Source organism: Archocentrus centrarchus, unplaced genomic scaffold (assembly GCF_007364275.1).
Source record: "Archocentrus centrarchus isolate MPI-CPG fArcCen1 unplaced genomic scaffold, fArcCen1 scaffold_29_ctg1, whole genome shotgun sequence".
NCBI lineage: Eukaryota > Metazoa > Chordata > Actinopteri > Cichliformes > Cichlidae > Archocentrus > Archocentrus centrarchus.
This window is the reverse complement of record NW_022060258.1, coordinates 78,279-96,653: the sequence shown is the minus strand read 5'-3', so window position 1 is coordinate 96,653 and position 18,375 is coordinate 78,279. Positions and strand designations below refer to the sequence as shown.

The following is an 18,375-nucleotide window of genomic DNA, read 5'->3' as shown; positions in this document are numbered from 1 at the left end:
AGGACATCCTCTTCCAATCACAGAACACTGTGAGGATGAAATGTTAAGCTACTGTATAAATCTCTCATCTGCTCTGACCTCTCTCCATAAGCAGGTTAAAGCAGCCCTTCCACAACCAGCCCAAACTAACTTACACCCTCTCAGACCAGGAGACTGGGTGCTGATCAAAGATTTCCAGAGAACCAGCTGGAAGCAAAAACGTTGGCAGGGACCATTCGAGGTACTACTAACAACACAGACAGCAGTTACGGTCGGAAGTCGTGCAACTTGGGTTCATACCAGTCATTGCAAGAGGATCCCAGAACCACAGAAATAACCCACTGGGTTAGAAAGATTTCCCACGTTGATGCTGAGGAAGACAATAAGGGTTTACCACGTGCTCTGCCCTTTCAACCTGCAGCTGGGTTGGAACCAAAGGTAAGAGTGAGGGGTGAAACAGTGCCCTCCTCCAAAAGAAGCATGCCAAGCTTCAACAAAGTGACGTGCAGATCCATCAGCAGTGGAATGCAGACACCTGCTGAAACAATTAGGATGGTATCGGGTGAGAGGCTCGGTGTGTTTTTTGATTGTGACAGTTATTTGTGTGATTTGTCTGGTCATTTTTACATACAATAAATTTCCACATGACTTTCCAAACATCACAGACACAGGGAAGACTCATATGAATCACGCAAGGCGCTTACTCTCTGGGGACTTAAACCCCTTCTCTAGCCCTTCTCTAGTCCACAAAATAATTTGTGGCTACAGTATGCAAATTTCACTGCAATATCACTGACAAATTACTCATGTACATTCTGTATGGCAGCTACACCACTACTTATGGTAATACCGGTTCCTGACACCTCAGAAACCTGTGCGTCAGATCCTCGTTATCCTAGCAACAATTATAGCTGTAAGTTCCTTTGCGATATCTAGTATACAAATTCTGACACATCATCTAAGATTCCAGAGTTTTGTGGTCATTTCCTTCCATCAAGTGATTTTATTAGGCCTCCAACACGCTTTGAACCACCTCAGGATGTACTTATTCCTTCAGAGCTAAATGTAACTGACTGTTTCATCTCCATCCATGGCACCACCGATGTGGGCACAGTGAAAGCAAAGTGTAAATACCTTTGGGACCCCATCCCCATAGAGTCGGTGCCTGCTCCCAGACCACCAAAAACCAAAGCTAAAATCAGCAAAAAACTATTTAAGCATAAAAATTCAAAAACAATAAATAATACAGCTTCATCAACTGCACCAAAGAATAAAACAATTAAATGTGGATTGTTAAACATTAGGTCTCTCTCTTCCAAGTCCCTATTAGTAAATGATTTAATAATTGATCAAAGTATTGATTTATTCTGCCTTACAGAAACCTGGTTACAGCACGATGAATATGTTAGTTTAAATGAATCAACACCCCCGAGTCACAGTAATTGTCAGAATGCTCGAAGCACAGGTCGAGGAGGAGGATTAGCTGCAATCTTCAATTCCAGCTTATTAATTAATCAAAGACCCAGACAAAGTTTTCATTCTTTTGAAAGCCTGACTCTTAGTCTTGTCCATCCTAATTGGGAAAATCAAAAAGCTGTTTTATTTGTTATTATCTATCGTCCACCTGGTCCCTACTCAGAGTTTCTGTCTGATTTCTCAGACTTTTTATCTGATTTAGTGCTCAGTTCAGATAAAATAATTATTGTGGGTGATTTCAACATCCATGTAGATGCTGAGAATGACAGCCTCAACACTGCATTTAATCTATTGTTAGATTCAATTGGCTTCTCTCAAAATGTAAAGGAGCCCACCCACCACTTTAATCATACTCTGGATCTTGTCCTAACATATGGCATAGAAACTGAAGACCTAACAGTATTCCCTGAAAGCCCCCTCCTGTCTGATCATTTCTTAGTAACATTTACATTTACTTTAATGGATTACACAGCAGTGGGGAATAAGTTTAATTACAGTAGAAGTCTTTCTGAAAGTGCTGTAACTAAGTTTAAGGATCTAATTCCTTCATTGTTATGCTCTTCAGTGCCATGTGCCAACACAGTGCAGAGCAGCTACCTAAACTCTGCTCCCAGTGAGGTCGATTATCTCGTCAATAGTTTTACATCCTCACTGCGTATAACTTTGGATACTGTGGCTCCTCTGAAAAGGAAAGCTTCAAATCAGAAGTGCCTGACTCCGTGGTATAATTCACAAACGCGCAGCTTAAAGCAGATAACCCGAAAGCTGGAGAGGGAAATTAGAAGATGCTCATTTAGCCTGGAAAAAGAGTTTGTTGCTCTTTAAAAAAGCCCTCCGTAAAGCTAGGACATCTTACTATTCATCATTAATTGAAGAAAATAAGAACAACCCCAGGTTTCTTTTCAGCACTGTAGCCAGGCTGACAAAGAGTCAGAGCTCTGTAGAGCCGAGTATTCCTTTCACGTTAACTAGTAGTGACTTCATGGATTTCTTTACAAATAAAATTTTAGACATTCGAGAAAAAATTATTCATAACCATCTCAAAGATTATTCTTCATGTTCGGCTGCTTTCAGCACTGCTGGTATTTGTTTAGACTCTTTTGCTCCAGTTGATCTTTCAGAGTTAACTTCAATAGTTACTTCCTCCAAACCAGCAACATGTTTGTTAGATCCCATTCCTACTAGACTGTTCAAAGAAGTCTTTCCAATTATTGATGCTTCAATCTTAAAAATGATCAATCAGTCTTTATTAGTTGGCTATGTACCACAGACCTTCAAGGTGGCTGTAATTAAACCTCTGCTTAAAAAGCCATCACTTGACCCAGCTGTCTTAGCTAATTATAGGCCAATCTCCAACCTTCCTTTTCTCTCAAAGATTCTTGAAAGAGTAGTTGTAAAACAGCTGACTGATCATCTGCAGAGGAACGGTTTATTTGAAGAGTTTCAGTCAGGTTTCAGAATTCATCACAGTACAGAAACAGCATTAGTGAAGGTTACAAATGATCTTCTTACAGCCTCTGACAGTGGACTCATCTCTGTTCTTGTCCTGTTGGACCTCAGTGCAGCTTTTGATACTGTTGACCATAACATTTTATTACAGAGATTAGAGCTTGCTATAGGTATTAAAGGTACTGCACTGCAGTGGTTTGAATCATATTTATCTCATAGACTCCACTTTGTTCATGTAAATGGGGAGTCTTCTTCAGACACTAAGGTTAATTATGGAGTTCCACAGGGTTCTGTGCTAGGACCAATTTTATTTACATTATACATGCTTCCCTTAGGCAGTATTATTAGAAAGCACTGCATCAATTTTCATTGTTATGCAGATGATACTCAGCTTTACCTATCAATGAAGCCAGATGACACACATCAATTAGTTAAACTGCAGGAATGTCTTAAAGATATTAAGGCCTGGATGACCTCTAATTTCCTGCTTCTAAATTCAGATAAAACTGAAATTCTTGTTCTCGGCCCCACAAATCTTAGAAACATGGTGTCTAACCAGATACTTACTCTGGATGGCATTACTTTGGCCTCCAGTAACACTGTGAGAAATCTTGGAGTCATTTTTGACCAGGATATGTCCTTCAATGCACATATTAAAGAAATATGTAGGACCGCTTTTTTGCATTTTCGCAATATTTCTAAAATTAGAAACATCCTTTCTCAGAGTGATGCTGAAAAGCTCATTCATGCATTTATTACTTCTAGGCTAGATTATTGTAATTCATTATTATCAGGCTGTCCTAAAAGCTTTCTGAAAAGCCTTCAGCTGATCCAAAATGCTGCAGCTAGAGTACTGACAGGAACTAGAAAGAGAGAGCATATTTCTCCCATATTGGCTTCCCTTCATTGGCTCCCTGTTAAATCTAGAATAGAATTTAAAATTCTTCTCCTCACATACAAGGTCTTGAATAATCAGGCACCATCTTATCTCAAAGACCTCATAGTACCATATCACCCCAATAGAGCACTTCGCTCTCAGACTGCTGGCTTACTTGTGGTTCCTAGGATACTTAAGAGTAGAATGGGAGGCAGAGCCTTCAGCTTTCAGGCGCCTCTTCTGTGGAACCAGCTTCCAGCTTGGATTCGGGAGACAGACACCCTCTCTATTTTTAAGATTAGGCTTAAAACTTTCCTTTATGATAAAGCTTATAGTTAGGGCTGGATCAGGTGACCCTGAACCATCCCTTAGTTATGCTGCTATAGGCCTAGTCTGCTGGGGGGTTCACATAATGCACTGTGTCTCATTCACCTTATTTACTTTGTTTATACTCCACTCTGCATTTAATCATTAATTGATATTAATCTCTGGCTCTCTTCCACAGCATGTCTTTCTCTCCCCTCAGCCCAACCGGTCGCGGCAGATGACTGCCCCTCCCTGAGCCTGGTTCTGCTGGAGGTTTCTTCCTGTTAAAAGGGAGTTTTTCCTTTCCACTGTCGCCAAGTGCTTGCTCATAGGGGGTCGTTTTGACTGTTGGGTTTTCTCTGTATTATTGTAGGGTCTTTACCCACAATACAAAGCGCCTTGAGGCGACAGTTTGTTGTGATTTGGCGCTATATAAATAAAATTGAATTGAATTGAATTGAATTGAATGTTCGCACCCGTTATAATAGCATCATTGATTATGCACTGTTGTATCAGACTAATTACCTTACCACAGTGAGAATCACAATGGATTGTATGACATGCAGGAGCTCTGAGTGGGTAGCAAAATGGCCATCTGTCACTCCATTGCAAAATCCAGTCCAAATAGTAGCTGATGTATGGTGGCTATATGGAGATGCAAAGCTGCACCCAGTTTTACCTCAAACTTGGAAAGGCACTTGCATCAGAGTCAAATTAATTCAACAAACTATGATTCACCCACACACCCAATCACCATTATCATCCTGTGAATGTAGGTTTAAACGTTCCAAGGATATCCTCAATCCTGACTCTAAGGTGTATATAGAGGTGTATATAGATGCCATAGGCATCCCTCGACTCCCTGATGAATATAAAACACAAAATCAAATTGCAGCAGGATTTACATCATGGCTTCCATTCTTTGGACATGTGATAGAGACGAACAAAAACACAGAATGGATCAATTACATCTATTACAACCAGCAGAGATTTGCAAATTTCACTAGAGATGCACTGAAGGCAACTGCAAGAAACTAGTCTTGTGACATGGCAAAATAGAATGGCCTTAGATGTGTTGTTAGCGGAGAAAGGAGGGGTGTGTGTGATGTTTGGTGATGCATGTTGTACATTTATTCCTAACAATACTGCTGCTGATGGCTCATTTACAGAAGCTCTTACTAAATTGGAAACATTGGCTTATGAACTTAAAGACAATGCAGGCACAGAAAGTTCGATGTTTGAGTGGTTCGACAGAATTTTTGGAAAATGGAAAGATTTGTTCTTGTCACTTGTGACAGGAGTCATTGGAGCTGTAGCTCTTGTATAACTGTGTGGATGCTGCATCATTCCCTGCATTAGAAGCCTGATTATTAGAACCATTGATAAATCTGTCTCACACCAAATGGCTTCTTTACCTAACTAACAGCCCCTAGTGGGGGAACAGTTGGAACTAAACCTGGTACCTAACTGGATGCCTCTCTATCATGATTATGATGACGTGTGGACCATAGACTAAGAGCAAAATGATGTGTAAATTTCAAATTTTCTTCACAGGCACGATAATTATGGTGCCTATGTTTCATTAAACAGCTAACGCAATTTCACCTTCCAATTTATGATGTGTTTACTTAAACCCCAGGTGTGTAAGCACGGATGTTTTATGGAAGTTTTTTTTGTTTTTGTCTTTTAATATTTTCTATTATCATTACTAAATTACTATTACAAACACATTTTATAAAATGATTAAAAATAATCAAAAGGGTTGAAATGTAATGGAAAATTTGTTTTTCAACTCAAATAACATCTGTGTACCTCTTTGGTATGTAATTGTAATTTTCTAGTACAAAGACCAAGTGTGCAAAGTAGGAAACAAATATCTTTCTAGGTTGTGTCCAAGGCCATGACGCACTTATTATCAGGCTGAAGTTACATGGTGGCGGGAAACTCAACTCCCTACTGATAACAGAACAAGACGGTATCAACACAATGACTATAAAGGAACTGTGGTTATTTTGCTCTTTGGTCAATGCTGATATGATGACTGTTCATGCTGTATTGATCCCTTTGAAAAGGTTATATTCTTACTTTCAAAAAATCATCATAAAATCAGTTTGGTTTCAAGGCTCAACTTATTGTGATACAATACCGCAGTGAGAGCCAACACTTGGTGTTGGCTCTCACTGCGGTATTGTATCACTTACTTCCTGTTCCTGTTTCGGAAGCATAGTGTTTTGCTGTCTGTTAGCTGTTATATCTGTATAACTCGATTTATCTGGATAATAACATATTTTAGTGTAATCTTCACCTACTTTAAATAGCATACTCTTTGCTAAATCACCTGTATTCACATTAATCACTTTATTTGTTTTTAGAAATTCGCTAGCTTAGCTCAGTGAGTAGCTTAGCCCTTAGCCGACTTACTACCAGCATGGCTTCTTCTCCTGTCTCTCCTGCACTTTCCTGCTCTGGGTGTCACATGTTTAGTTACTCCTCGGCCTCCTTTAGCAGTAACGGTACTTGTAATAAATGTAGTCTGTTTGTAGCTCTGGAGGCCAGGCTTTCTGAACTGGAGACTCGGCTCCGCACCCTGGAAAATCCTGTATCTAGCCAGGCCCCTGTAGCGGGTGCGGACAATGGTAGCTTAGCCGCCGTTAGCTCCCCCCAGCAGATCCCGAGCAGCAGGGAAAACAGGCCGGCTGGGTGACGGTGAGGAGGAAGCGTAGTCCTAAGCAGAAGCCCCGGGTACACCACCAACCTGTTCACGTCTCTAACCGTTTTTCTCCACTCGGCGACACACCCGCCGAGGAACAAACTCTGGTTATTGGCGACTCTGTTTTGAGAAACGTGAAGCTAGAGACACCGGCGACCATAGTCAAATGTCTTCCAGGGGCCAGAGCAGGCGACATTCATGGAAATTTGAAACTGCTGGCTAAGGCTAATCGTAGATTTGGTAAGATCGTTATTCACGTCGGCAGTAATGACACCCGGTTACGCCAATCGGAGGTCACTAAAATTAATATTGACTCAGTGTGTAACTTTGCAAAAACAATGTCGGACTTTTCTCTGGGCCCCTCCCCAATCAGACTAGGAGCGACATGTTTAGCCGCATGTTCTCCTTGAATCGCTGGCTGTCTGAGTGGTGTCCAAAAAATGACATGGGCTTCATAGATAATTGGCAAAGTTTCTGGGGAAAACCTGGTCTGGTTAGGTCTCTCTCTTCCAAGTCCCTATTAGTAAATGATTTAATAATTGATCAACGTATTGATTTATTCTGCCTTACAGAAACCTGGTTACAGCAGGATGAATATGTTAGTTTAAATGAATCAACACCCCTGAGTCACAGTAACTGTCAGAATGCTCGAAGCACAGGTCGAGGAGGAGGATTAGCTGCAATCTTCAATTCCAGCTTATTAATTAATCAAAGACCCAGACAAAGTTTTCATTCTTTTGAAAGCCCGACTCTTAGTCTTGTCCATCCTAATTGGGAAAATCAAAAACCTGTTTTATTTGTTATTATCTATCGTCCACCTGGTCCTTACTCAGAGTTTCTGTCTGATTTCTCAGACTTTTTATCTGATTTAGTGCTCAGTTCAGATAAAATAATTATAGTGGGTGATTTTAACATCCATGTAGATGCTGAGAATGACAACCTCAACACTGCATTTAATCTATTGTTAGATTCAATTGGCTTCTCTCAAAATGTAAAGGAGCCCACCCACCACTTTAATCATACTCTGGATCTTGTCCTAACATATGGCATAGAAACTGAAGACTTAACAGTATTCCCTGAAAGCCCCCTCCTGTCTGATCATTTCTTAGTAACATTTACATTTACTTTAATGGATTACACAGCAGTGGGGAATAAGTTTTATCACAGTAGAAGTCTTTCTGAAAGTGCTGTAACTACGTTTAAGGATCTAATTCTTTCATTGTTATGCTCTTCAGTGCCATGTGCCAACACAGTACAGAGCAGCTACCTATCTCGTCAATAGTTTTACATCCTCACTGCGTATAACTTTGGATACTGTGGCTCCTCTGAAAAGGAAAGCTTCAAATCAGAAGTGCCTGACTCCGTGGTATAATTCACAAATGCACAGCTTAAAGCAGATAACCCGAAAGCTGGAGAGGCAATGGCGTCTCACTAAATTAGAAGATGCTCATTTAGCCTGGAAAAAGAGTTTGTTGCTCTATAAAAAAGCCCTCCGTAAAGCTAGGACATCTTACTACTCATCATTAATTGAAGAAAATAAGAACAACCCCAGGTTTCTTTTCAGCACCGTAGCCAGGCTGACAAAGAGTCAGAGCTCTGTAGAGCCGAGTATTCCTTTCACATTAACTAGTAGTGACTTCATGGATTTCTTTACAAATAACATTTTAGACATTAGAGAAAACATTATTCATAACCATCTCAAAGATTATTCTTCATGTTCGGCTGCTTTCAGCACTGCTGGTATTTGTTTAGACTCTTTCGCTCCAGTTGATCTTTCTGAGTTAACTTCAATAGTTACTTCCTCCAAACCAGCAACATGTTTATTAGATCCCATTCCTACTAGACTGTTCAAAGAAGTCTTTCCAATTATTGATGCTTCAATCTTAAAAATGATCAATCTTTATTAGTCTTTATTAGTTGGCTATGTACCACAGACCTTCAAGGTGGCTGTAATTAAACCTCTACTTAAAAAGCCATCACTTGACCCAGCTGTCTTAGCTAATTATAGGCCAATCTCCAACCTTCCTTTTCTCTCAAAGATTCTTGAAAGAGTAGTTGTAAAACAGCTAACTGATCATCTGCAGAGGAATGGTTTATTTGAAGAGTTTCAGTCAGGTTTCAGAATTCATCACAGTACAGAAACAGCATTAGTGAAGGTTACAAATGATCTTCGTACAGCCTCTGACAGTGGACTCATCTCTGTACTTGTCCTGTTGGACCTCAGTGCAGCTTTTGATACTGTTGACCATAACATTTTATTACAGAGATTATTAAAGGTACTGCACTGCAGTGGTTTGAATCATATTTATCTCATAGACTCCAATTTGTTCATGTAAATGGGGAGTCTTCTTCACACACTAAGGTTAATTATGGAGTTCCACAGGGTTCTGTGCTAGGACCAATTCTATTTACATTATACATGCTTCCCTTAGGCAGTATTATTAGAAAGCACTGCATCAATTTTCATTGTTATGCAGATGATACTCAGCTTTACCTATCAATGAAGCCAGATGACACACATCAATTAGTTAAACTGCAGGAATGTCTTAAAGATATTAAGGCCTGGATGACCTCTAATTTCCTGCTTCTAAATTCAGATAGAATCCGAGACCCAGAGCAGAAATTCCATCTTGAACGGCAATTTAAAATAATAATGGATTAAAGAACAGGACGAACTCGGTTACGCCTACGTTATGCTAACGTAACACATTCAGCTACATGACGCACAACGAACACGTGTTCGGTATGTTAACGTAACATTAAGTTATTCAGATAACCATAGCATAAGGAACATACTAACAAGTTAACCAAACCATCAATCCATTGAATTCTTCATCTTCGGTGTCACTTCTAAACAATTCCGTACACTCCGTAGACGAAGCGCCACTTCCTCTTCTGTGTCGCGTTAGTCAGACTCGTCGTCAGCTGCAGTTCCAATTATTCCAGCCTTTCTGAAATCCCAACAGGATGGTTTGGTTGTCACTGAAGCCCATGTTTTCTTGATCCATCCAATGACTTCCAGGAAAGTTGGGTGGCGCATTCTCCCAGTTGCCGTTAAGCTGTGCTCTCCATCCATCATCCACTGCGCCCACAGGTTACGCAAGACTGCCGTAAAGCTGCAGTTCACGGAGATGTCAAGTGGCTGGAGTATTTTGGTTCATGTGTTATAAATGTCACATATACGTCGCTCCGGAGTATAGGTCGCACCCCCAGCCAAACTATGAAAAAAAGTGCGACTTATACTCCGGAAAATACGGTACTTACTCTGGATGGCATTATTTTGGCCTCCAATAACACTGTGAGAAATCTTGGAGTCATTTTTGACCAGGATATGTCCTTCAATGCACATATTAAACAAATATGTAGGACCGCTTTTTTGCATTCGCGCAATATTTCTAAAATTAGAAACATCCTTTCTCAGAGTGATGCTGAAAAGCTAATTCATGCATTTATTACTTCTAGGGTGGACTATTGTAATTCATTATTATCAGGCTGTCCTAAAAGCTCCCTGAAAAGCCTTCAGCTGATCCAAAATGCTGCAGCTAGAGTACTGACAGGGACTAGAAAGAGAGAGCATATTTCTCCCATATTGGCTTCTCTTCATTGGCTCCCTGTTAAATCTAGAATAGAATTTAAAATTCTTCTCCTCACATACAAGGTCTTGAATAATCAGGCCCCATCTTATCTCAAAGACCTCATAGTACCATATCACCCCAATAGACCACTTTGTTCTCAGACTGCTGGCTTACTTGTGGTTCCTAGGATACTTAAGAGTAGAATGGGAGGCAGAGCCTTCAGCTTTCAGGCGCCTCTTCTGTGGAACCAGCTTCCAGCTTGGATTCGGGAGACAGACACCCTCTCTATTTTTAAGATTAGGCTTAAAACTTTCCTTTATGATAAAGCTTATAGTTAGGGCTGGATCAGGTGACCCTGAACCATCCCTTAGTTATGCTGCTATAGGCCTAGTCTGCTGGGGGGTTCACATAATGCACTGTTTCTTCTCATTCACCTTATTTACTTTGTTTATACTCCACTCTGCATTTAATCATTAATTGATATTAATCTCTGGCTCTCTTCCACAGCATGTCTTTTCTCTCCCCTCAGCCCAACTGGTCGCGGCAGATGACTGCCTCTCCCTGAGCCTGGTTCTGCTGGAGGTTTCTTCCTGTTAAAAGGGAGTTTTTCCTTTCCACTGTCGCCAAGTGCTTGCTCATAGGGGTCGTTTTGACTGTTGGGTTTTTTCTGTATTATTGTAGGGTCTTTACCCACAATACAAAGCGCCTTGAGGCGACAGTTTGTTGTGATTTGGCACTATATAAATAAAATTGAATTGAATTGAATTTTTCCAAAACAATCATGACTCCACTGCTGAGTAATCTGGGCCATGAAAAACCAGCTTGAACAAGACTGAATGACAAAGGTCAACTCATAGCTCCCAGAGATTGTTTATGTTTAGATAAGGGGCAGTAAAAAAAATGTTATGGTTAGACAGGAACACAGGCTCGGAGAGAGAGAGAGAGAGAGAGAGCACACACAGGCCTGCTGTCTTCTCCAAGTCCCTGCATATGCATGTGCAATTTTTCTGATTCTTTAATATATTAAATGTCTTACTTTTTCATTTAAAGTGTTTCAGGTGTCTTCCTTCATAAACAACCTGTTTACCTGTCAGTAGTGATGTAGCACCACTGATCAGGATGAGTACATCACCTGATATGAGCAACCCGGTTGGACACATAGACATAAAATCTTCTTTTGGAGTTGTGAATATATCCAAGGACAATCCTGCTGTCAGTAAAGAACCTCACAGTATCCACTTGGATATCAAGCTTATCTGTGATCTGTTCATAAAGCTGTACAACCAGCACAGCTGCACAAAGCTCAAGGCGTGGAATGATAGGAGCTGGGCATGGGGCTCACTTGGACTTTCCCATGACGAATCCAACATGGTTCTTCCCGTTACAATCTGTTGCTCTCAAGTAGGCTACTGCTCCTATTGCCATTATAGAAGCATCTGAGAAAATGTACAGCTCCTTCTTTTGTACTGAAGACAGTGAGACAGGAATATAGCATCTCTTTATGGACAGGTTTTCCAAGGCCTGCAGAGAGTCTTTCCACGTGTTCCACTCAATTTGCTGAGTGTCCCAATCAGTACTTCCACATGAGAATTCCAATACTAATGCTTTTCCTTGAATTATTACTGGAGCAAAGAACCCCAGAGGGTCATATAGGCTGTTCACTGTGGACAGCACACCTCTTCGGGTATACGGCTTCTCCTCCCGGGACACACGAAATGTGAAGCTGTCTGTTTCCGGGTTCCAGTAGAGTCCAAAGCTACATTGTAGAGGAAGGGGATCCACACCAAGTTCCAAATCCTTTAAGTCTTTTGCACGATCTTCCACAGGAAAGGTTTCCATCACCTGCCCACTGTTTGATGTCCACTGTGTAGCCTCAGATTGGATGCTGCCAGCACCTGCGTCATTCTTGCCAGGAGATCTATTGCCTTTTCTGGTGTGGAAACTGATGTAAGGCCATCATCCATATAGAACTGCCTCTCCACAAACTGCCTTGCATCAGAACCGTATTCTTTTTCCCCCTTCTCTGCAGCATGTCTCATGCAATATATGGCCACGGCAGGGGATGGAGTGTTTCCAAACACATGCACTTTCATCCTGTACTCTACCATATTTTTGTTGAGGTCATTGTCCTTGTGCCAGAGGTAATGAAGATAGTCTCTGTCATCCTCTCTGACAATGAAACAATAAAACATTTGTTGCACATCTGCACTGATGGCTACAGCCTCTTTCCAAAACTGCAAAAGAACTCCCAACAAAGTATTGTTTAAATCTGGGCCCTTGAGGAGGACATCATTCAGAGACACACCTTCACACTCAGCACTTGAATCAAATACAACTCTTATCTGCTCTGGTTTCCTTGGGTGATAATTGCTGAATGTTGGCAGATACCAGTGTTCTTTCTCTTCCTCCAAAGGTGGTGCTAGCTCAGCTTGCTCACTGTCAAGTGTTTTCTGCATAAACTCTATGTAGTGAGTTTTCATCTTGGTCTTTTTCTCCAGTGTCTTCCGGAGTGAACCGAGACGCTTTACTGCCTGCTCACTATTGCTTGGAAGGCGTTGTCTAGGAGTATGGAATGGTAAGGGCGCCACCCAACTGTGCTCCTCGTTCTGATAAACTTCTTTTTCCTTGATATCCAGGAAGGTCTTGTCATCCACTGGTTATGCTGGTTTGTCATCATCCTTAGACCTCTCAAACACTGAGCATCCAAAGCTATCTGTGCTCTGAGAGTGGCCTCTCTTTCCTGCACTGTTAAAGGTGGTGGGGTTGTGCTGATGTAAGATGCTGCTATAGTCCTTCTTTATCTGAATATTATTCGGACATGGACTGAGGAAGGATGTGCGACCATTATGTAGCACATTTGCTTTGTACACGTTTACTTTCTCTGGTCTGTGCACTGCACCCAGACAAGCTTCTCCCACGATGACCCAACACAGGTCAAGCCTTGCATAAGGAGTATTGTGAGGCCCATTGATGTGCTCCCTTACCTTATGCACCCTTAGGATATCCCTTCCCAAGAGGAGAAGGATTGGAGCATCAGGGTCCACTGCTGGAATCTTATTGGCAACTGGCCGTAGGTGTGGGGGATGCTGCACAACCTCAGGGGTCGGAATCTCTGATCAATCATCTGGCACCATGTCACAATCAATTAAAATGGGGAGAGGAAGCAGTAGTTTTCCATCCACTGATTCAAGCACAAAGTTGTCACCTCTTCTGCCTGAAGCCCCCACTGTTCCTGCACAAGTCTTTAATGTGTATGGAAGTGGACTGGCCTTGATGTCAAAGAGCTGGAAGAATTCTGTCTTTGCAAGTGATTTGTTACTTTGCTCATCCAGCACCACATACATCTTGGTAGCTTCTCCTCTTTTCCCTGCTGGATATACTCTAACTAAACAGATCTAAGCACATGCACAGTATTTCCTCTAACCACTGGAGGCGGACTTGGGTGTAGGGCTGTGATATGGCCATTACTCTTACACTCAAAACATGTGATTGCCACTTTGCAGTCTTTAGCCATGTGTTGTGTTGATCCACAGCATCTAAAGCAGGTATTGTGTTCTTTCAGATACGCCTTGCGTTCTTCCTTTGGTTTGCTTCTAAAGCTTCTGCACTTCTTAAGTGAGTGAGGCTTTTTGTGGATTGGACACTCTCTATCCAGCTCGATCCTTTTCTTTCCAGTAGAAAGGATACCACAATCTGTGCTCTCGGAAGAGACCTCAGATTTGCGCACACTTACAGAAGCTTTGTTGCTGTATTTTGTGGCCTTTTCTGTTCTTGAAGGCATGTGACTGCTTGAGGCAGAGAAAGCAAAGCTAGGATCATTTCTAACCTTGGCCTGCTGTCTGACAAATTGTGAGAAATAAGAAAAAGGTGGAAATGCTGCCCCATAGCCTTCTTTGTTTACACCATGAGCAGTGTCTAAATATGTCAGACCGGGTAGGAATCCTTCTTCTTTAGCACACTCCAGTTCAAGAAGGATGTCCTCTAGTTCCCATAGCTTGTCATTGTCTTTACTGGTTAGCTTAGGAAAATTTTCTATCTTCTTAAGTATTTTCTATGACTTCTGCCGTCCCATAGCATTCTTCCAGACGTTGCCACACCATGTTGAGACCTGCTGAGGGATTGAGAATGTGCAGTGAATGTATTCTCCATACCTGTTCTGCTGTCTCTGCTCCCAACCAATTGACCATCAAGTCTAATTCTTCCCTGGCTGAAAGATTTAAGCTCTGAGTGGCACCAACAAAAGATGCTTTCCATGACCAGTAGTGTTTGGGTCGGTCATCAAATTCCATGAGCCCAGAAGTCACAAACTCCCTGCACATGAGATATCAAGCAAGCTCCTATGCACCGTGTGGCTCAGGTTCAGACCCCCTATTAGGCAAGCTGAACAGCTGAGGCCGTGGATGGTGTTTTCCATTGTTCTTTTTCCTTTGTCTCAAAATTAGTGGGATCAGGTTTTACAGAATACACTGGCATTTGTTTGGAAGGTGATTCTCTGCTGAACAACTCTGAGTGCTACTGAATATAGTCACTTGTGGGTTCAGCTGGGCTCAGAGGCTTTTCTGGAACGTGCGGTTTGGAATGCTTCTCGCCGCTTTCAACTTCTTCATCTTCATAAGCCGAAGCGTCAGCCTCTTGGCTGTGGAGAATGTGGAGACTAGCTTCAAGGTCAGCTTTTGTTTTCATATCTTGACTCACTGCATGTGGTTGCTGCTTGGTAGCCAGACTATATTCCTTAGCATAAGACTTGCCTGAGCGTAGACTCATGGTGTCTGAGTTTTCCCTTGTTGTGCTTGAGTCCACTGTGTAAGTGTCTTTTTACTATGCCGCCCTGGCAGTGCTTTTCTGGCAGAGCTAGACAGCTAGTTAACACTTTGATACTCCAATAAACTCACAAGTCCTCGCTTGGCTTTGCACAGTTTAATGAAGTGGTATTGCTAGTGTAAAACTGAAAAAATACATAAACATAATCATATATTAATATACACACCATAATAGACTCTTCACGACACATTACTAAACAGCTTACTACAGGTAGAAAATTCTCCACAGTTAACAGGGTAGCTTACTGAGAATAGCGCCTTTAAAATTATCCAAAATAAAATATCATAAGACTAACAAATAGTAGAAAACACAGTCAGAACTAATACAAGAATTACTTACAGACAAATGTGTCCAAGGCACAAGCGTAAGAAAGGGCACTCTTTTGTCCTGAATGGAAATGAGAAGAAATGCAGATCTGCATGCAGAATGAACACAGATCACTACACAGATCAGAGTGATCTGATTCAACTGCATAACACCCATAACTAAGCTACAGCACAGGAGCAGCTACATAGTGACATTGCTTTAATTCCTCCTAACCCAAACTCTGAATACTGTTGATGAAGAACAGACACAGTGAATAAAAAAGACTTTAGCTATAGAGGCTAGCTTATTTAGCTTATTTGTCCTGGAATACAGTACCAGTCAAAAGTTTGGACATACACATTCATTCAAATGAATGGGTGAGTGTGTCCAAACTTTTGACTGGTACTCTATGGGTTGTTGCATCAAGTCATGGTGTTTATTGCAGAAGCTCTAGGATCAGCTCAAGTGCAGTCGGGGGGAGTGATCAGGGGACGTAAGTTGGGGGGAACCTTTGTTCACCTGGAGAGGCATTACATACTGGTGCGCTTCATGTGAAAAACACATACCTCACTTGTAGCCAGTTCCTCATACCTGGGGACAAAGGACTCTCAAAAAAGAGCGGAAAAGAGAACTCCGGTCGTGGTTTTACCCAGGAAATGCAACTGGTATGAGATTCTCATGTTAAATGATTGTTTGTTTATTTGTCGTATTTAATTGAATCATTTTATGTTGGTCCATAAGGCCTTTTGTTTAATTGATTTGGTTTAGTATAATGCATTGGTTATTTAGAACAATTTTAACAATATTAAGGTTAATTGTAGGAAATGTAAATAATAATGAACAATGGGAAATGTGAACTTTGTTACCTTACCTTACTTTAGAAAATTAAAGTGTAAGCAGCCTTGAAGAATAACTTTGATTAGCAACTTAATTCAAATGCTTTCAACCTACCCAGCCTATCCATGTTAAAATGCTTCAACTAATCACTTGCATGAATAAATAAACAAGTCAAAGGATTTGAGTTGTCCCTTGCGTCCTTCCATGTCAAACCAGCCATTTTCAAGTTTGGGCAGACCTGTGGAAACTAGAGGTGTGTCCTTCTGTGTCAAGGCTTCAAAAGCATGTGTTGAGTAATTGAGGGATATTTTTGTGAAGCGTGTATCCAGGCTTGTATTGTATGCAGTGATGTTCGAAGCCTCGCAAGCCAGCCTTATCACATGACTTATTGAGAAAACAGTTCGCGGATTTGGTAGCGGAAAGCAACGGACCACCCTCACATTTTGTGGTTTTTGGGACTACTGCCCATTTGTTTGGGATCTATTCAAGCTCATTTTTTGGCAATTAAACCAGCTAGAAAGAGGAGATTTTCCTTTGTCTGGGAACATTTTGAGCTGATCTCTCCTAATAATGTATGCACATAGTAATAAGCAGGTGAAATCAGATACAAAAGAAACCACCTGAAGCCCAGCACTGTGGAAAAGCTGTTATTTTAAAATAAAAAAATAAAAAATAAAATGTCCCTAGTGACATGAGCACAGTTGCAAACCAAGTAGCAAGCACATTCATATCATAAACTTCTCCCCAAACTTATTTCCACTTTCACTTTTCACCCCACCATTGTATCATAAAGACAGACACCACATTAATAAGTTCAGAATTTAGGTATCGGCATCCCAAACATGATTTGTTCATTTATTGAAGTTCAAAGCCACAATGTGGTTATGATCACTGTGCCTGTTTTACATTTACTGTCCACTTGATGGTGCAGTAGATCAAATGAAGCACCATGAAACATGAGTTCACCAATTGAATGGAAAGCTTCAGTGCTTCAGAAAGCTTCATCTAACCATCACTAGTGTAAACCCACTGAGAACCTTGCATGGTTAGATCACTACATATGGCTCTCAAAACTATATACTGAATATTTACATAAACACAGAGTCTCATCTTATCTGATGCCTCAGCAAGTGGCTAGTTGGGAGCAAAGACTTACATCCTACAGGACATCTGTACTTTTTCATGGCCAGTAAGCACAACAAAAGCCTCCAATCAGGAACAAGATGAATCAGCATTTAGACCCTGCCCCCTCTCAGACAGTGAACAACACAAACAGATTTTGTATTTGTGTGTTTAACTAAGTACACACGTTTATCACATACTGCAGGTCACAACAAAGTAATTTGTGCTTCTTAGTGAAACCTATCAGTTGTGTCTAATTTACTTTAGCAGGTGAAAATGTTAATGCAGTAAGTTTGACTCTTGATATGATAGCTATAAATTTAGATATGTCTTACCCTGTCTCTCCTGGTCATTATCTATGACCTCAGCCTGAGTGATCCACTCCATATAACCCTTGAGGTCCTCATCCAGTTGCTGGGTTTCCCGCAACTTCTGAAATTCTCCACGGGACTTGGCCTTCTCTCGCTCTTTTGTGAACTCACTAGTGAAAAATAACATAACTAATGTGAACTAAAAGAACAAGAAATAAAGTGACAAACACATATAAAAAAGGCTGGGAAAATGGGCAGAGTAACATTAATTCTAGTTAAACAGTACCAGTCAACGGTTTGGACACACTCACCAATTCATATGAATGGGTAAATGTGTCCAAACCTTTGACTGGTACTGTATGATGCTGTGTCTGAGTACTAAATTTTAAAGAATTTCTTACCCACTGAGTACACCCAGAATCAGGTTAAGCACAAAGAATGAGCCAACCAGGATGAGTGTAGTGAAATAGATCCAGGGCCATTCCATTCCTATAGCATCATTTATCTGTCAGACAAAGTATAGAGTTTTGACTTTATGCAGAATTTGCAAGTGGAGCTTGAATTTAGCAACAATCAATAATTTGGGGGAATTTGGGGTTGGGGTGG

At 41.1% G+C, this 18,375-nt stretch overlaps 1 protein-coding gene across 1 annotated transcript in view; it reads right to left on the bottom strand.

Annotated features, from left to right (window-relative positions):
* The window catches only part of LOC115776226 (dihydropyridine-sensitive L-type skeletal muscle calcium channel subunit alpha-1-like), a 252,673-nt gene that overhangs the window by 188,699 nt on the left and 45,599 nt on the right, over positions 1-18,375 (bottom strand). The window contains 2 exon segments of the mRNA XM_030723834.1: positions 17,794-17,939; positions 18,171-18,274. Coding sequence (XP_030579694.1) covers positions 17,794-17,939; positions 18,171-18,274 — 250 coding nt within the window.